Source organism: Malaclemys terrapin, chromosome 1 (assembly GCF_027887155.1).
Source record: "Malaclemys terrapin pileata isolate rMalTer1 chromosome 1, rMalTer1.hap1, whole genome shotgun sequence".
Classification (NCBI taxonomy): Eukaryota; Metazoa; Chordata; order Testudines; family Emydidae; genus Malaclemys; species Malaclemys terrapin.
In genome coordinates, this window is record NC_071505.1 from 53663134 (window position 1) to 53684373 (window position 21240).

Here is a 21240-nt window from a genome sequence, read left to right on the forward strand (position 1 = left end):
CATCTCTCCTGGTTCTTGTCACACAGACGGAAAGCAGACCAGAAGACCGCAGTGCAAGCAATGCGATGTTTATTGGGGTTAATTTCCAGAAGGCATATGTACAGCATAACTCTGACGCCACAGAGTCTTGTTTTCCTGTGTTTCCACTCCCCACTCCTCAGCAGGCACAATTATACCTGAAATGCACGCCCACAGTCCCACCTCTTATAGCTTATGGTCATGTTCCATTCTGGGGGGTCGGCGGGCTAGGGTCTTCATTCCCACCCCTTTTGTATCCCATGGGAAGGGTAAGGAGTGAGGTTGTACTCCAGTCAGGGGCAGGCATTCCTCTGGTCTATTAGTGTTTTACCTTCCTCCCGAATCCCCCCTTCCCCTTCCCGACTAGTTGCTTGACCTTGCCTTCAGATAAGGAGTCGAAGCAGTTTTCAAGTGTGTGCTGATATATTACATTCCCACCAGGCCCAGTGACACTTCAACTGCTCTTATCTATTTCCATTATACTAACAAACCCATGTGATTTAGGCAAAAGCAACATTTACAGTGTCTGTCTTTATTCTTAGTAAGAATCCCTTTGTTCACACATATTAGTAAAAACATATAGCTATCCAAAACCAAACAGGCAAGCAGAACTCATAGTACTATCTCAGGCAAAACTACAGGCCTGGATCCTACATTGGCACAAATACTCCTAACAGTGTTGTATTGTGGGACTGGGCACCTAATTCAGGGATTGCATTAAGCAGCGCACCTAAAAGTTAGGCATTGCAAACACTGAATGGATCTAGTCCCCTTTGTGGATCTAGTCCTGAATACCTATGATACTTTTGAAAATGAGATTTAGGTTCCAATCAGTTAGGCATTGCAACATTGAATGGAGCGATGCCTAAATACCTTTAAAAATCATGGCCTAACCCAGTATCTCTGTTTTTTATCTGTGTGATTTTTCATGTAAGCCATCTTTAGATTTGTTTTATATCACCTGATATTTTGTATAACGTTAAATGGAGTATTTTGAACTTCAGAAGCAAATAGATGGTATCTCACAGACATTCATCTTAATTTGGTCCTCTTAGCAGACAGTGCAACATTTTGATTTTAATATTTTGTTTTTAAGAATTGAAGTTGACCTTGTGAGGAGCTGGCAAACTATTTTGTCCCTCCCTACTTTCACTCCTCTAATTTGCTGCTCTGAGATATGTGTTCTTATTTCTTATGTGACTCCATCTTCCTAACTAAAAACTAAGGAACTGCTCATTAAAAGGAAGTAAATCAGTTCATAATCTAGTGGGTTTTCTAAATTTTCTGATTAGCTTTATAGATCCTCCTTATTAATCCTTAAATATTGCATACTCTGCAAAAAATCACTGTCTTTTACATTACTATAGATGATACTACAGAACACACTGTGGCTTGATTTGGTACAAGAAGCTGATACTATTACTATTGGGTTTGCTAAATATTAACTGGAAAATATTTTCCTCTAGATGATCTCAGTTATCGCTGGCTTCTAAATGAGTTCCCAGTATTCATTACTTTGGACAAACGGCGATTTGTGTCACAGACAAATGGCAATCTCTACATTGCAAATGTAGAAGCATCAGATAGAGGCAATTATTCATGTTTTGTGTCCAGTCCTTCAATCACAAAGAGTGTATTCAGCAAATTCATTCCACTTATTCCTCAGGTGGTAGACCGTAAGTATTTGAGAAGTGTTCTGTTTGCAATTTGATTTTTTTCCCATTTACTGCAGTATTTTTAGCTCTGAGATAAATCTTAAGGCAGTCAGTGAACTAGCATTTTGGTAGAGTTACTTCAGAGATATTATTTAAACGTTCCACATACAAAGGCCCAGATCATTCCCTCCTACAGGGGTGGTCTTGGAGAGGAAACCTCCATGAAGATCCCCTCAGAGTCCCTTCTCTATCCTCAAGGTATGAGTTTTTCTCCACCATCACCATCATGGAGTAGGCCACTGGACCTGTCTCAAAACCTGTCATATCTCCTGGCTTTGGCAGCCCTTGGGATCCCTGTTGGGGAGGTCGTGACTCCATGGAAAAGTTGAGACAGCTCCTGGCAGTATTATGTTTTCTGGGAAATCCCCTAAGGAGTGGGAAACCCAGCCTCTTCTGGCCCACTCTCCCATGCCATGCTACCTTCCGCTATGATGACTCTGGAATGGTATTGTAAAAGCCACTGACCTGCTCTTCCTGCAGGAGGGAGGGAAGATCTGTACTTGGTTATCGAGAGATCAAAGGCTTTGTATAGTTGTGCCAATCCCCTGAGCCTTCTCTTTGGCTTCATGTTACTAGATTTTTCACTGCCATTTCATCAGCAAAGTTATGCATTTTCAATACTGTAAATACTGCCCTGCTTGCAGTTTGGAATGTCCATCACTTGTCTTTCACCCACTATTTGCTTGATGCAAGATTTAGTTTTAACAAAACTGAGCTTACTTGATAAGAGGGCACATATTTGTCATATTTTAAATTTTAAAGAATACACTAGATTCCTATTTCATATTTATTTACTTTACTATTTTAACAGAATGTTCACCACAGAATTTCCACATTTAGAGAGAACTTAGGATAAATACTTATGGTATGTCTCCAGGTGTGAGTGGTTCCTATCCATGGAAAAACATGTTAATTGGCATTAGAACTATTGGATAACAATTAAATTAATAATCAATAAGTGCCATTTATTCACTAATAGACAAATTATCGACCTTATGCCAGCCTGACTTGAGGCTGGTCTGGAAGAGGGAAGGAATCCGCCCCTTTCCTTGGACCATGGAGCAGCAGCAGAGGTGCTCTGTATTTTCAGAACTTCAGTAACCCTTGCGGCTGTTAGATTTTTTTCTCTGCTCTCTAACTGGTAATAGCCAGTGAATCTAGGTAGTTTCAGCTCAACTGATCCTGTCCCTAGCTGTTCCTTGGCCCACACCCATATTGAGTCCTTCATCTGATAGCACAACAGATGCTCCACAGAGCTCAGCTCACTGGTAGATAGGGTTTCATGTGCCCACATAGACTCCTGGCATTCCATCATTCCCTATTTCCCTGTGCAACAAAGCACAATAGTTCTGCTATTTCCAAGTATCTCTGTGCCTGCGGAAGAGAAGGGGGTGACCTTAAAGTTCACAAAAATGAAAATGATTCTATCCACACTTGTTCTAAGGAAGCCATGGAGATAAGTTGACTAGGCTTTGACTGCCCACAAAAGATAGGAATGTGCTCTCTCCCTCATCTTTACAATCTACTGCTACACTTCAAAATAAGTTTAAATGTGTTTACACTACAGAATTGTGCTCTTGAATATATTAGCTATTAATCATCCGATGAAAGATAATTCTTTTTTTTTTTTTAAGAACAGTTCTGCCTTATTGTTAAAGTTGTTCAGTGTTAAGTCAGACTTCATTGATAATGGACATGGTGTCACATATCGTAAAGAAAACTTCTCTCTGGATTTTTAAGATGTTTTCTTGAGCTGTAGAAGTTAAAATTGCTGTATTAATTTCTGTCACTGACTGGCTATGTCTGTGAATCTCTTTTAACGTTAGGATCTAAAGTATATCCAGCTGATATCAAGGTTAAGTTCAAGGATACATTTGCGCTTCTGGGGCAAAATGTGACTCTGGAATGTTTTGCACTTGGGAAGTAAGTATACTGTATATTAATTTAGTTGTAGAATAATATATTGGCTTTCATATCTCATTGGGAGCAAAAGTTCAGGATATTTAACAGAAAAACATTTCATCAGCAAATACATTTCTGCATAATGCAAATTAATAGCCAGTTCCTAAACAGTGCTAACTTGTATTATTATGTCTTTTCAAAGCCCTATTCCTGAGATTAGATGGAATAAGTCTCTTGAACCCATGCCAGCAGCTGCTGAGATAAGCATGTCTGGTGCAGTACTCAAGATCTTAAATATTCAGTTTGAAGATGAAGGAATTTATGAATGTGAAGCTGAAAACTATAAAGGAAAAGATAAACATCAGGCAAGAGTTTATGTTCAAGGTAGATAAAGCATTTTAATTCTTCAAAAATTCTTATGTTGGGAAGCACCTGTGTTTTCACACTTGATATCCATGTTATCTAATTGCATCGTTTTGACACACTGTTGTTTGAGTTAATAAAACAAAATCCAAAATTCTGCATTGTGAGACAACCATAAAAATGATGTATTAATTGAACAACTGCTGAATTTAATTCATTGTAATAGCTGTACTTACATCTTGAATGTTCAAGGGTTTAAAAATGACATAAAATGGAAGCTAATTTGCTTAATTGTAGAACAGTCAGGGCCACCCAGAGGATTCAGAGGACTGGGGGTCTTCGGCAGCGGGGAGCCCCCGCTGCCAAATTGCCGCCGAAGACCCAGAGTGGAAGAAGCTCTGGGGGCCCCGAAGCAAGTGAAGGACCCCGCTCCAGGGGCCCCAAAAAACTCTTGTGGGGGCCCCCTACGGGGCCAGGGGCCTGGGGCAAATTGCCCCTCTTGGCCCCCCTCTCCCCCGGGCGGCCTGAGAGCAGTCAAATGTAAGAACTGCTAAGGGAAAAAGAGGTCACTAGATTTATCACACTTTCTTGTTTCCTCATTCTGTCTGGCTCTTTTCACCCTTTCTGTCTCTTCTTCCTGCCTACAATTTCTCTTTTATATACACACTTTCTAAAGATTTCTAAGGTCTGTTAAATGTCTATTTAATCCTAACTTCAGTGACATATGCTACTAATGTATATGAATGTTAATAATTCTTTTGAGCATTCTCTACTTCACTTTTTCTAGATTTTAAATACCTTTGGGGTTTTTTCCCATTGGAGGCACATTTCCATTAAATCACTTCATTTTGTAAAAAACTGTATTTGTAAAAAAATCTCAGTGGTGTTTGTTTTCATTCAACAATTGTTTTTATTTTTGTTTCTGTCATGTTGCACCATTGGCTTTCTCTTCTTCCAAACCGTGACATGTCTATCATTCTATGTTTAGCACTCAGGAACATAGTGCATTCTACTGCTAGCAGTGGAATGGGCCTGAGATAACCTGACTCTCACTGTCAGAGGGGCACCACTGTTTCTTATACGTGATGATAATAAATATGACTTTTCTATTATTTTGGCACTTATACAGCGCAAGAATAAATGTAGGTGCATTTGGGTTTTGTTTGTTTCTTAAATGCCTTCTCTGTTTCCATGGAATATTTTCTGGGGAAGAATAAATAATGCACATTTGAAGTGTATTCCTTGTTATAGAATCATAGAATATCAGGGTTGGAAGGGACTTCAGGAGGTCATCTAGTCCAACCCCCTGTTCAAAACAGGACCAATCCCCAGACAGATTTTTGCCCCATATCTCTAAATGGTTCCCTCAAGGATTGAACTTACAACCCTGGGTTTAAGTATCAGGGGGTAGCCGTGTTAGTCTGTATCTACAAAAACAACAAGGAATCTAGTGGCACCTTAAAGACTAACAGATTTATTTGGGCATCAGCTTTCGTGGGTAAAAACCTCACTTCTTCAGATGCATAGAGTGAAAGTTACAGATGCAGGCATTATATACTGACACATGGAGAGCAGGGAGTTACTTCGAAAGTGGAGAACCAGTGTTGACAGGGCCAATTCAATCAGGGTGGATGTAGTCCACTCCCAATAATAGATGAGGAGGTATCAATTCCAGGAGAGGAAAAGCTGCTCCTGTAATGAGCCAGCCACTCCCAGTCCCTATTCAAGCCCAGATTAATGGTGTTAAATTTGCAAATGGATTTTAGTTCTGCTGTTTCTCTTTGAAGTCTGTTTCTGAAGTTTTTTTGTTCAATGATAGTGACTTTTAAATCTGTAATAGAATGACCAGGGAGATTGAAGTGTTCACTTACTGGCTTTTGTATGTTACCATTCCTGATGTCCCTCCAAGTCTGCAACTCCAAATTGTTTACTTATATCTGTTTTATGGTGCTACTAATCAGTTAGTATGTGGAATAACTGCAATCTAATAAGAACACAGTAGAGGTAACAAGTATTATCTTACATTCACTTCAGCAATCACGATGTCACATCCACTTCCCATTGTTACCGCTATAAAATTGTTTACAGTTATTATGGTGCTCATGGGATAATTCCAAATATTCTGTGACTACCAATGTTTCTTACTTAAATTAGTTGGTGCATTACTAATTTACAATATTCCCTATGCTTGATGGCCTCTGAATCACCCATGTAAGAAAACCTTCACTATAGTATTTCTTGCAATGTGCAGCATTCCTTGTGATTACAGTTACTGCAATTGGTATAGGACAATTCAACTCCCCTATAGTAAATTTGTATCTGCCCTTATGTTTCTGAGACTTCTGCATCTATGGGAAGAGGTGCTTATACTTTTTTCCCCATATTTTAATATGGTTTTGTGCATTCATTCACTGTCTCAGAAGGAAAATTAACTTTCGAAGAGAAGTCCATCAAAAACATGCCAGCGCATGTTTTAGTGGGACATTTCTGATATCAAGATTACTGTCATGACCTTTTCTGTTAAATGAAAGCTATATTCTTAAACTGAAATTTCAAATTAAAATGTTCTCTTTCCGGAGACTATGGTCAGAGCCGTAAAGCAGTCATTTGCGGATTGGTCCTGCTTTGAGCAGGGGGTTGGACTAGATAACCCCCTGAGGTCACTTCCAACCCTGATATTCTATGATTCTATATTTGACCCAATATGCCTGCCCATACTATTTTTAAAAGATTAACCTTCTTTAACTTTATAAAAAATCTCGTAATTTGGAGGGGCAGGTAGGAGGGTGGAGGGGAATTATTATGACTTGGCCCTCAGACTCTAAGTTTGCTATGATTAGTTATCTGTGCTGCAAATATGTGTATTTTAACTTTTTGTGAGGGCTTAGTGGGGAAATTATAGGGATATGTATTACAAATATCTTGTAGGGTGTGTATGCCCCCATACAGAGGGGGTTGCATATACCTAGTTGCCCGTTAGAACAAGGATATCAAAAAGGAGGAAGTGGAAAAATGGGCATGCTTCCAGTTGGAAGAGCTTACAACAGTTCCAGGAAGCAATATGGAACTAGCAAAATGAAGGACTATCATGCTTAAAAGAGATTTGATATGAAAAGCGTTGTTGATTTTCTCTGAAAAGCAACCCACCTTGTTGCATCTACTAGATTCTGCAAGTACACTCAGCAAGATCTTCTATAAATGAATGTTTTCAAGAGGGCAAGTTAAAGATAAATTTCCAGCCATAAGCCTGGATTCCTTCAATTGGTTTAAGCCAGATCCGTAGTATTAACTTTGCATACTTTTTATGTTCATTATTTCATTATAGTTTGTGCATGCCTTTGGCTAAAATTTCAGCACAGTTTGTCACTCAGAATGACTTTCAGTTGACTGGTCTCATGAAACATTTCATGCCATCACTTGTAATTAGTATAGGAATTATATTCTTGCACATTCTGCTATAGCTGACATGCACTGATGCTTGCAGTCTAAGAAGAAGAGTCTGATTTTTTCCATGCAAATAAAACCTTATGTGCACACTGCACATGAAAGCATGAACATATGTTTTGACAAAAAAGGAATAATCCTTAGTACTGATATAACAATTGTAAACTGGACTGCTACACTTGTAGTGAACTGAATTTAAACATATATAATGATACAGTCCATATAATTATAGCAAACAATATTTTGCGAAGAGACACACGAGAGTAATTACAAATAAAAGAAAGAAAAACCTCTCTGCTCCTTCCTTATAAATTCTCAGTTCCTTCTTAAAGAATATATAAAGCAGTATGAGATATAAAACACAGCACCATCAATACAGTCAAAATATCTTTGTATTGCTGCTTAAAACTAGGAACTAATGTTAATGAATAGCACAGTATTGTAATGATTCTTCTTTTAAGCGATTGCACATGTCAATTCCACTGTAGGTGTGTGCGTGCTTCGTCCACAGTTGTCTGTGCCCCATCAAGGCAGCATGAGCTCCTGGTGCCTCATGCCACTGCTCACAGGTATAAAGGGCTCCGCTGCCCCCAACACTGCCCCTCAGTTCCTTCCTACCACCTGTGACAGTTATTGGAGCTGTGATCTTTGCATTTCAAAAATCTTCCCTCACCTTGTTTATATAGTTCCTGTCATGTTAGTTTGGCTTAGAGTAGTGTTTTTGTATATAGTTACCAATTACAAGAAGTTTAGTCTAGTTCTTGATGTAAACTGCTCTCCAGTGCCTTTTTGGGTACTGGGTCCAGTACCAGACTCATGCCACACTCTCCTGGCTTTAAGGGCTGTCATGCCTATGGCAAGCCAATACCAGTCAGTGACTCCCATCACAGCTGAAATTCTGGGGGAAGCCCACATAGGTGACAAATGTCACATTTGTAGAGGATTCAGGCCTCGTTCAAAAAAGGACTGGGTGGCCAGGCTCAAATATTTACTCATGGCATCTGTGCTTCACCCTCCATCAGAACCTTCCTGTTTGGAGCACGTATGAGTTAGTCAAGAATGCTCCATCCACTCTAGCTAGCCTCACTGGTACCAAAGGAGTCCTCAAAGGATTTGGTACTGGGGCCTTCGAGAGCTACAGGCCAGGCACTGGGTGCTGCAAAGGATATTGAGGGGCACTCAAAGAAGAGACCCTCCCCCTGGCACAACTTCCCTGCAAAGAGGATTGCTGACTGCCAAGCTTAGGAAGGGCCCATTGAGACCAATCACAGGACTGGCACAACTCCTAGTACTGACGGGTCAACTCCTGGTACTTTGACAGTACTGTCTACACCCGAAGTGCTTGTGGGAGCTTGCAAACTACTGAACTTGTTGGTTCTGGTTTCACCTATGGGACCAGATTCCTGTCTGGCACCAGGAGTGGGCAAGTTGGATTCTCCAGTGCCTGTTCTGGTACCAGTCACCATTCGATACTGGTGGCTGCTACAGTTGCAGCGTCTCAGCAGATTCCATCAGAGGAAAGCCTGCAGTGATCTCGCCGTTGCCTCTGTCACCTGATTCGCAACAGGTCTCCCTGATAACACTGGAGTCAGCTCCCCCAGGGCCAGAGGAAGCAGACTCATTCCTCTTTTTGGATTCTAAGGTCGGATCTTATGCCTCCAGGCCAGAACAACCCCAGCAGGATGTCTACCCACCTTGGTCCAGATCATGGCCGGCAAACAGCTGGGTCCCAGCACTGTCCCAGTCCCCTTCTGGAGCCTTTGTGGCTTTCCTCCACACTCTGCAGCATTCAGTAGACATTGGGATGTGAGAACCAGTATCCATTCCCCCTCTGTTGATATCAGTACTGTGCAAGGGGAATTGATTACTCCAGTTCAAGAATTGGATGAGGGTCCCCCTCAGCAACCACTGGCCTCTTCTTCTTCATCCCTGGATGAGGCAGTACTTGCGGAGTCTACCTCACCCCCACAAGATGACTTCAGAGTCCATCAGGACATGCTAAAAAAGGGTGACTATGACTCTGGATAGCCAGCCAGAGAAGGTGCAAGGAAAGTCACACAGATCGGTGGACATTTTCACCTCTGCTGGATCCTCTAGGGTAGCTCTTCCTATAAATGAGGCCATCCTAGAGCCCACCCTAAGCTTATAGCAGACCCCATCCTCCCTTCCTCTCACCACTAAAAGTGTGGAAAGGAGATTATATGTCCCTTCCCAAGGTAATGAACATTTTTACAATCACCTGCCTCCAGGTTCCGTCGTATTGTGTGCTGCAAATGAAAAGGATCAGACTTCAACCCCGAAGGGGAAGAAAGCAAGGAAGCTATCCTTTTGTCGGGAAAATTTATTCCACATGAGGGTAACAACTGAGAATCGTGAACTAGCAGGTTCTACTTGGTTGGTATGATTTTAACCTGTGGGAAAGCATCCTGAAGTTAAGGACAAGCTTCCTAATGAGGCCAAGCAGGATTAGTGGCCAGGTCAGCTGCGCAGATGAGCCTGGATGCGGTGGATTCAGTGGCTCATGTTATGGCTTCCGCCATTTCCATGCGGCATTCATCTTGAATGCAATCGTCATGTTTGCCCCGGAGGTGCAGCAAACCATTCAGAACCTCCTGTTCAAAGGCCTTTCACTCTTCTCTGAGAAGATGGATGAAAGGCTTTGTAGTCTTAAGGACTCAAGAGTGATGGTTAAGTCACTGGCGACTTATACACTGGTGATGAAAAGAAAGCCATTCCACCCACAACAGTCTCAGCGGTTCCTCAAAGCATTCATTTTGACTTGTTGCTCGAGAGTAACCTATAACCTCCCAGGGTACCATCCCCTATTTTTACTAACCGCCTTTCCCACTTCCTAAGTGCTTGGTCCCACATTGCCATGTATCGGTGGGTTCTAAGCATGGTGGAACTGGGTTACGCCCTCCAGTTTACTTCTATCCCTCTTCCTATCCTCCTTCCCTGACCCTCTTCAGTGACTACTCTCATGAGAATGTCTCTCCTCCTTGTGGGCGACATATTGGAAGCTCCCATGCCTTTCCGAGAAAAGGGACTCTATTCCCGATACTTTCTGATCTTGAAGGCAAAGGAGGGCCTCAAACTAGACCATCCAGAGCACCCTCACAGCTTTTTGTGGCAATCCAGACAGAATAAAGGACCACCTGATGTCCATTCGGAGAATCTCCTCCTGGATTATGGGCTATATTCATATACACTACTGTTTGGCAGATACAGAACCTCGGTAGAAAGTGGTGGCTCACTCAAGTAGATCACAAGCAGCTTTTGAGGCCTTTCTGGCCCAGGTGCCCATCCTGGACATTTGTAAAGTGGCAACCTGGTCTTCTGTCCACACTTTTATCTCCTGCTATGCCTTCACTCATCAGTCTAGAGACGATGCCAGATTTAGACAAATGGTCCTACAATCTCTGTTCTAGTAGGCTCTGGATCTGCCTCCAGCTCAAAATGCTTTTGAGTCACCTGCAGCAGAATAGACATGTGCAATCACTCAAAGAAGAAAAAATGGTTACTTGCCTTTCCCTCTCTACCCTCCTTCCCCTCTCTATCGGAGTCTGGGGGGCTGGGGGCAACGGGGCTCTTTATACCTCTGAGCTGTGGTGTGAGGCACGTGGGGGCATTAACACTACCCTGATGGGAACTACTGAGAGAAGAATCTCTGACAGCTGTGTATCAGGCATGCACACACCTACAGTGAAATGTGCATCACATCTCAAAGAACAACAGTTAAGGAAAGGTGAGTAATCATTTTGCCTACACTGCACCTACACTAATAGATGGTGCTATATCCTTATCTTAGTGTTAAGCTGTTATCTTGTATGTTGTTAGATGTTGAGCTGGCCAGGGAGTTAGCAGGGAAATTCAATCCTGTCTGTGTGTTCTGGAGTTGGTACATGCAGTGTCCCAATAAATCCTTTCGTTTCTATAAGCGAGTATTATAACCGGAGTCATCAGCTTCAAGATGGCAAAAGCACTTTTGCCTGAGCAGAAATTTATGCAGATTAGACTGGAATCTGTGATACTTGGCAGACCTTAAGCTAATGATCTCTGTCAATGACTGGACTAATGAGAAAGCAGCTCAGTACCTAGCAGTGTTTTTGGATGGTGATGTCAAAGCATTTTACCAGCAGCTTCCCAGTGAGGATTTTGAGTCTGACAGACAGTTATGCAAACACTTTTTACAACTGCTGTGAGCGGGGATTCGGCCTTTTGAAATTCTGGAAGGAATGGCAAATCAGGAGGAGAACTAAATAATGATTGATTATTACATTTATATTTAATATTTATAAGGCATTCTGTTTTCTTTGTTTTTCAGCATATCCAGAATGGGTAGAACATATCAATGACACAGAGAGAGACATAGGCAGTGATCTAGACTGGCCTTGCGTAGCCACAGGCAAGCCAACTCCAGCAATCAGGTGGTTGAAAAATGGAGTATCGGTTGGTATATTTCTATGTATTTTGCTGTATTTTTTATGTAGACACTGAAAATGATTTTTAAAGTATGCATTATTAAACAGTTAGAAGCCTTGTGAATTATATGATATAAACCTTTGATAATTCAGACTGCCTTAAGCAGGGCCGGCTCCAGGGTTTTGGCCGCCCCAAGCAGCCAAAAGAAAACAAACAAACAAACAAAAAGCCGCGATCGCGATCTGCAGCAGCAATTCGGCGGGAGGTCCTTCGCTCCCAGGCGGAGTGAGGGACCGTCTGCCGAATTGCCGCCGAATACCTGGATGTGCCGCCCTCTCCGAAGCGGCCGCCCCAAGCACCTGCTTGAGAAGCTGGTGCCTGGAGCTGGCCCTGGCCTTAAGGATAAAATATATTTTTATACCCTACTTATATCTCAGTCTGCTCTTCGGTTGTTAAATATATCTTCTCACAACATTTCATATTCAGTTCAGATAACCTGCTTTTTCGTAGCATACATTTGGGATACAGATATCTTTTTTTTTTTTTTTTAACTGGGAGCCTTTACAATGAATGCTATTATGTTGTTTCTAAATAAAAGCCCCCCCTCCCAATTTTTTTTCCATTTTACCACGTTAAACATGAATGTATCTCAAAAGATACGTGGAAAAGACCGAGCCAATGGAGGGATGTCGGAAATGTTTAAAAATAAGATTGCTGTCCTCATTATATTACATACAACTTTTTCATGTATTTCATGTCACAGAATATTGCAAATTTCACGTTTTCAGTGGATGTGAAGTGTAAAATAAAAGCAATGCCAAATAACTTAGACCTAATTTTCTATCAGCTTTCCAATTGTTATCCTTTTTTGGAGGAGTATTTTCTGGGTCTTAAATATATATTAATTTTCACTTCAGCACCCTCAACAATAGTTTTAATAGCCATTGGTAGGGCTTCTCATTTTAGGTTTTAACTGATAAACACTGATATAGCACACCCTATAGAAAAAGAAATGATTGGTGTTTATTCAGTGAATACTGGAGAAATACTGGAAATGGTTACTTGTACCTAAGGGCTTGTCTACATGGAGCAATAATGTGGATTACAAGGGTGTGATTTCTAAAGTGCACTCAAGTGTGTTGCACATTAATTGGTCTGTGTAGATCCTGCTGGTGCACATTAAAGTTTCCCTAGTGCACTTTCACATAGTGTCATTTGAAACAGTACTAAGTTAAAGTGCACTAAGGAACATTGGGATTAATTGTTATAGTAAATACAAAGAGAAAGCCCTGAAAAATCCTGATTTTTGGACATCCACATAGGACTCAACACTGCTACTAATATAAACCCCCCAAAATGAAATTAATAAACCACAAAAAACAGAAACCTTACCATTGTTTATGTTGGACTCACAGTATTGTGTGCTCTGCTACTGTAGAACAGGTCAAAAAGAAGAGGGTTCACAATACAACTAACACACTGCTGCATTTCCTGAGCTGTGATGACAGTGATACTAGTATACAGACAAAGAAAACAATGGGGCAGAGCTATTTTGGCTACATGCTTTAGGAAAATATGGTGGAGAGGGGAAAAGGGGAGCAGGGATATCAGTGTCTGCCATATGGAAAAGGAATAAACCCGAAGAAAACAATCCTATTTTCAAGCTTCTATGGTAATTACAAACAAGTGATTTAACAAGCAAAATTACTTGACTGTCCCTTTTAACTGGACAGCCACTGACAAAATCTACATATTGGGTTGCAGAAAACATCATGTAGTTCTCAAATAATATGTCACACAATTATACTGTGTGTTAGAATTAAAATATTATTTCTGATAGAAAAGAACAAAAATATTCTCATTTCCATGAGAAATTTTTTTTGTTTCTAAATCAAACAGGTTTTCTTTTTTATATTAAATATTTCCCTTGGTTGACACAAAGAGAGAATTCCCTTTAGAAAAGCTGATTGAAATATTTTTGATTAATAAAAAACAGTACAGAGAATGCAAAAAAGTAATATTTCTTTAATTTTCAACTATCTTACATACGACAATTGACTCTTATGCTAAGTCTAAAGCTGCTAAGCCTATTTTCCACAAGAACATAGTTTATTAATTTTTTTTAAAATGTTTATGTACTGTAGTTCACAAAAGGTCTTGCTGTGTTTCTGTTTGGGGTTTTATTTTTCCCAAGCTATATCAACTACTTCATCATATTTACCATGTTATTGGTTAGTAGAAACAAGACACTCAAAGAGGCCCACACCAATCCGCATTGAAGTCCTTTAGAAGAATCCCATTGTCTTCAATAGGTTGTAGAGCGAGCCTTAACAATGCAAATACTAATATTATTGTAGAATAAGGTACTACAATATACTGTAGATGTTCTCTTGCAATTTGTTGAAGTAAAGCACATTGATGTGAGCCATTGGCTTAGTGGAAGTGCTATGTGCTAAGCATGTGCAAAAAACAGATTTGGTTCCTGGTTCTCCAGCCATCTTAACACTGGATCTGCAGTGCTAGGATTATTATAGAGGCATCTTACACTGATGTACGTGATTGCTCAGCCATGATCCTTCCAGTGAAGTAGGGAGCCAGCATGGAATCTTTTCATTCAAAATGATGGTGGCTGCAACATATTTCCGTGAGGCCTGGAATGTAAAGTAGGGGAAAATAAATGGTCTTCAGTGTTTTAAAGGAATGTGAAAGACTCACCTCAAGCACTAACTCCAAAATAAGAAAATTAAAGAAGCATGGAAGGATAGAAATCTCAGTGACTGTGCAGTGAATGTGATATTTTTATTGTTCTGGGTTTTTTATAGTTCCGGAGAGGTGAATTAAGAATACAAAGCCTGACTGTCGAGGATGCCGGCATGTATCAGTGTATAGCAGAAAATAAACATGGAACTATATACGCAAATGCTGAGCTGAAGGTTGTGGGTCAGTGAGATATTCTGTTTTGTTTCAACTTGTAAAACACTTTCAAATCTGAACAAAATGGTAGTCAGATTTCCATATTTACAAGCACTGATTTTTATGTAAAATACAGAGTCCTGGCACCACATTGCTTATTCTGTAATAATAAATTTAATAATTGTATTGCCCTGTTCTTATTGAATATACCTGAGATGATGTTTTAACACTGGAAATATTTAAAATCTCAAATGGGGTACTGAGAAACCAAATTTTACCACCTTTAATTTTGTCATTATGAAATGACAAAGAAATCTTTGTAAGAAATCTCTTCTGGATTTTCACCTCCTCGTGTTGACTTCCCACTGTAGCTGCAAACTTGGATGGGGCTCATATCAAGGGTTTGCAGTGCTTGTGGACCACACAGAGCTGGTTGAGGTGTGGCTTCTGCCCCTGCTCATCTTACCTACTCCATTGGCCACCCCCTGCTTTCTCCAGAACCTGTTCTGCCAATTAACACGCAACTTCTAATTGACTGCTGATGCTCCTCCTACCACCTTTTTGCCCACCCACAGCCTTTCAGGAGCTGATGCTCTTTACCCCAGTCTAGAGGCTAGACCACTTTTAGAGGTTTCAGCCTGTTACTGCCTCCAAGATAACTCATGCTTTCAATAACTCAAGCCGTAGAAACTCAGATTGTTAAATCCAGAGGTCCCATGTTCAACCACAGTGGATGACCCCTCCATTGATATATTTATATTGCTTGATACCCTGTCCAGCTTACATGGCTCTCTCAGGGATTTCCTCAGCCCAGTTGGCTTGTGATCTTCTCATCTCACATCTGCCTCCAGCCCATGTCTGCTTCTCCACCTCCCAGCCTCCCAATTTCTACCTTCTCATCTGCCTGCCTCTCTCCCACAGCTAGAACTCCCATGGTGCATGACCAGTTCTGCCCTGTTACTTTTCAACCCACCCAGGCCTAAGGTTCTCCTCCCTTCCTCCAGCTCCTCACCACTCCTGCCACCAGTCTTGAGTTCCTCAATTCATTTCTCAGGAACGCATCTTCCTTCACTACTCAACCAACACTTCCAGTAAGTCCCCTCATCCCTTTACTAGCTGTTACCCCATTACCAGCGACCCACCACCAGACCCAGATCACCCAGAAACACACATGGATGAATGAGAGGGTTAAATATCTGTTTGCTTATTTTGAGATGACTGTATTGAAAAGACGTGACCTAAACCAATGTTTGATCATTTTGCCTGTACAGCTGCAATTAACAGACTTATTTCCCTGAGCTGTGCACATTTTTGGTAGCATTATAAACCATGTTGTCGCACAAACAGAGAAGTCAACAAAACAGAGATGTGTTGTCTTATGATCTGGTTACAAATAGAGAAAAACTCAACAGGCCAAGGTCTGACCCCAGATATGTCTGAGTGGCTCTTGCTAAAATCATGCTGCAGCTTGTGCACATCTGAGAGCAGAATTTGACTGAGCAAATGGCCAAATGGAAAACAACAGAAACTGCAAAGCTGAGGAACTGTCTACTGTTTCCTTTAGGGCTGTTTAAAAACAACAGAGAACAGAAAACAAATATTAAATTATTTAAAAAATTCTTGTGACCTGTGCGGAAGCTGAATTTTAAAAAGTGCTGTTATCAGATTCTTATGTCTGCTCCAAAGCCCGGTGAAATCAATGGAAGTCTTTCTGTTGGTTTCAGTTTGAGCTGTAGAGCAGACCCATAATACAGCTGGACCAAGCTCAGATGAAATTTGAGAAATGAACAGATAAGAATTTCAGGAATGACACAGTATATAAATGTTGTTAGTGTAGCTAATCTGTCAGACCTTCCACTGTTGCAGAGCCAAATTTCTGCATCTATGCTCACCTGCAAAGTGGAACTTGTGGAGCCCAATTCCTTAGTTCTTCATAGAGTCATTGAGTTTAAGGGCAGAGGAACAACCAGATCATCTAGGCTGACCTCCTGTATATCACAGGCCATGACATCACCCAGCACCCACACACTAAACCCAACACTTAAATTAGACCAAAGTGTTACAGCCCACAGAAGACTAGACTGTTATCTGCCACAGGCAGATAAGAGGAGGGACCAAGGTACACCAGTGCCTGAGGTCCCTGCAGTGGCAGGGAAATGATTAAGTGAGATATAACCAGATAATCCTGCTAGTGACCTGCACCCACTCACAGAAGAAAGCAAAAATCCCTCAAAATCACAGTTAATCTGACCTGGGGGAAATTCCTTCCTGACCCCACATATGGTGATCAGTTAGACCCTGAGGTTGTGAGCAAGACCCAGCCAGCCAGGCACCTGAGAGAGAATGCTTGGTGCCCTCAGAGCCCTGGAGCTGCCCATCCAGTGTCCCATCTCCAGCCATGGCCATCCCTGATGCTTTAGAGGAAGGAGGTTAAAAAAAACAAACCAAACCCAGAATTGAGGGAGAGGGAAATCCCTTCCTGACCCCTGCTGATGGCCTGAGCTCTTAGGAACATGTCAGAAACCTGAAATGAGCCCTACCCTCTATAACAGTTCGCTCACCATTGAGACACCTCATTGTGGCCACATCTGGGGATTATCTTCTGACACCTCCCTTTCCGTGGTTGTTCACACCTCACTCTCCAGGATTCACAGTGCTCCCTCTTCATGACAGCCCTCTGGCCATGTCACTGTATGGTCCTCCCCTTTTGAGGTATCAAAGTCCTACTAGATCAACCATCCACATGCCATTCCAGACAGCCTTCCAGACCAAGGCCACTTTCTCAGTGGCTGGTAGGGGAACCCGGGCTTTCCCACGAGTCTGGGTTCAAGCCCAGGGACCCTATGTCCAGCAACTACAGTATGCTTGCTCCCAGATCCTGTTGCTATTTCCCTGGACTACTTCCCTTCTCTATATTCTGCCCCCACCCCTGGGTTTAATAGCCAACATTCCCTCCTTCCAGGTCGTAACTGTAGACTACTTCCTCTCTTTGACTTCTTGCTAGACTCTCTAGCCCTAAACAAATCCCCTTCTCAAAGGGAGTGACTGCAGACTGCTTCCCCCTCAGCCTCTTCCTGTTCTCAGCTTCATCCCAGTATACAGGCCCAAACTGCTCCTTCCTAGCTAAACTTCATCTTCCATTAGGTACCCCATCATACAATCTCACTAATAAATTTGTCAGGTTCCCTCTTAAAGCTAATTAGGTTGCTTGCCCTCCACAATTCCTATTGGGAGGCTGTTCCAGAATCTCATCCATTCCCCTAGTCCCTCTAATGGTTAGAAACCTTCTAATTTCCAGCCTGAAATTGCTTGTGACCAGTTTATCTCCATTTGTTCTTATGCCAACATTGCCCTTTAGCTTAAATAGCTCTTCACACTCCCAGGTATTTTTACCCCTAGTGTATTTATAGAGAGCAATCATATCCCCTCTCAGCCTTCTTGCTAGACAAAACAAGCCAAGCTCTTCTAGTCTCCTCTCATAAGATAGGTCCCGCATTCCCCGATCATCCTAGTGTCTCTTCTCTGCACAGTTTCCAGTTCTGAACCTGTGCCACTTTAAATTAATCTTTCTTGAACGTGGGTGACCAGAATTGTACGCAGTATTCCAAATGAAGTCTTGTCATTGCCTTGTACAAAGGCCTTGATAGTTCTCTAGCTCTACTAGAAATGCCTCACATAATACATCCTAGGATTGCATTTGCCTTTTTCACAGCCACATCACACTGGTGGCTTATTGTCATCCTGTTATTGACCCACTATACCCAAGTGTCTCTCCTCCTCTGTCACTTCCAACAGATAAGCCTCCAGTTTGTAGAAAAAATTCTTATTATTAGACCCTAAGTGCATGGCCTTGCACTATGTATTACTGAATTTCATCCCATTTCTGTCATGCCAGTATTCAAGGTCATCCAGATCTTCCTGTATAATATTCTGATCCTCCTCTGTGTTGATGATGCCTCCCACCTTTGTATCATCAACAAATTTTATTTTATTATTTTGGGCTAGGTCATTAATAAAAATATTTAAATAAGATTTGGTCCCAAGATCGATCCTTGAGGAACTCCACTAGTAACCTCCTTCCAGTTTGATAATTCACTGTTCAGCACAACCTGTTGCCTTTTCTCCTTTTGCCAGTTCCTAGTCTACCTTGTAATCCTTGTACTGATCCAGGTCTTCCCTAATTTAACTGATAATTTCCCATGTGGTACCATGTCAAATGCTTTCCTGAAGTCCAAATATTAAAAAATCAGTTATTTTCTCAAAGAAGGAAATAAAATTAGTCTGGCATGATCTTATCTTTGGTAAACCCATGTTGCATTACATCCCCTTTACCATTTACCCTCATGAATTTAATTATTCTTTCCTTCACAATTTGTTCTAAAGTCTTGCACACTACTGAGGTCAGACTAACAGGTCTGCAATTGCCCGGATCATTCTTATCCCCTTCCTTAATTATAAATATGTATGCTTCAATACACCCAAATTATCTTTAATGTCCTAAAACAAACAGTATTACATACCTTGTCAAAAGATATGACAACAGTGTCCATATGTTGCTTTTTCTCTTCAGCTTCACCTCCTAATTTTGAACTAAACCCAATGAAGAAGAAGTTCTTGGCTGCTAAAGGAGGCCGTGTAATAATTGAATGCAAGCCTAAAGCTGCTCCTAAAGCAAAATTCTCATGGAGCAAAGGAACAGAACTGCTCGTAAATGGGAGCAGGTCAGTATTGGTTCTAGAGAGCATGATCGGTCTTAGAATAGTTTTATGATACCTGTATATTCAGCTGAAATAGAAATTTAGTTAGAGTGCAAATTTTACTATAGATTTTTAATGATTAGTGAATTCTTACAGCGAAATTGAAGCAAAGAACCATTCTTAATTAAATTCTTTATTTTTATTCTTCATTCTTAATGAAAAATTCAAAACATTAATTCTTATCTTGCATATAAATCTTCCATGTAAACTTGCAGTTCAGCAAATAAATATTGCATTTATTAAGCAATAGCCATGAGATATTGGGTCTGGGTTTGGCAGGACAGTGCTTTCATTTTTATTTAACTTTCACTTGTCCCATTTTTATTATGTTCCTGCTTGCTATTCTTCTCCAGTTTTGAAATGCAGAGGCAATTCATGAAGGAGAAAGAAAAGTTACTGACCAGTACTGGTGGCGGCATGTAGGGTATGTGTAGCTACACTCCTCAGTAAAAGCAGGCTGCATCTACACACTATGGTGTGTAGCTACACAGTGATGTGAAGCTACATGCCACTGTGAAAGACTCTGGTGGGAGGAGGCAGTTGGGAAAGGCTCTAGTGTTTCCCCATTAGCAGAGTCTTTCACTGTGGAGAGAAAAAGGTCCAGCAGCTTCCCACAACTTAGCCGGAAAGAGATTAAAAAGCGTAGGACTGTTCATCTTAGAAAACAGACAACTAAGGGAGGATATGATAGAAGTCTAAAATCATAATGGTATGGAGAAAGTGAATAAGGAAGTGTTATTTACCCATTCATATAACACAAGAACTGGGAGATCAATGGCTATTAGACAGTATGGTCAGGGACACAACCCAAAGCTGGGAATGGATGACAGGGGGTGGATCACTCAATAATTTCCCTGTTCTGTTCATTCAGTCTGAAGCATCTGGTACTGGCCACTGTTGGAAGACAAGATACTGAGCTAGATGGACCATTGGTCTGACCCAGTATGGCCATTCTTATGTGCTTATGTACTGTGAGTGTATATCCTCTGCAGATGCACAGTGGCCCTTCCTTCTCCCCACTCTTCAGTACACTCAGGAGCAGTAAATCTGGACTCAGGGCCTCTTATACTCTCAGTTTTTAAAATCAAGTTAACTATAAGTTACCTATGCTGATTATACTGCCACTAGGTTCAGAGACTTGCAAGCATGATGCACAGTTCCTATGCTGTGAAACAGCAGAGGCAATATTGCTGGAGCATGCCAATAATATGTTAATAGTCTCATGGTAATTTACAAAGGTTTCCTGCATTCTTAATTTGATATAGCATACAGATGTATTGACAAATATATATAGGGTTTTATTTTCAGAAATCTTTACTTACTCAAGGTATAATTAAAATTGATTTAATGCTTAATGTAATGTTTCTCCAATTTAATTTAAATATATACACCACTGTGTTCTTCAGTTTCTTGTTTTTGTCATAGCTGTCTAGCCCAGTGGTCTCCAAACTTTTTTGATCGTGCACCCCATCAGTAAAAATATTTTGAGCACGCACCCCCCTGCCGCATCGGCTCTTCCATTTTTGCCAAAGCAAAAAAAAAAAGCCGCTCGGATTCCCACCCGAACTGTCGAAGCAAATAAATAAATAAATAAGCGCTTCTCCTACCACGTACCCCCAAGGATTCTCTCGCGCACCCCACTTTGGAGACCACTGGTCTAGCCTACTTTAAGCTCACCCTTTGCCAAAAGAAACCATTGTAGTGGT

General features: G+C 41.2%; 1 protein-coding gene across 3 annotated transcripts in view; it reads left to right on the top strand.

The window, feature by feature from the left end:
- The window catches only part of CNTN1 (contactin 1), a 430834-nt gene that overhangs the window by 292583 nt on the left and 117011 nt on the right, over positions 1-21240 (top strand). For all 3 annotated transcript variants that reach the window (XM_054024415.1, XM_054024420.1, XM_054024428.1), the window contains exons 7-12: positions 1485-1694; positions 3560-3656; positions 3838-4019; positions 11767-11891; positions 14687-14804; positions 19348-19498. In XM_054024415.1, coding sequence (XP_053880390.1) covers positions 1485-1694; positions 3560-3656; positions 3838-4019; positions 11767-11891; positions 14687-14804; positions 19348-19498 — 883 coding nt within the window. The remainder of the gene's footprint in view (positions 1-1484; positions 1695-3559; positions 3657-3837; positions 4020-11766; positions 11892-14686; positions 14805-19347; positions 19499-21240) is intronic.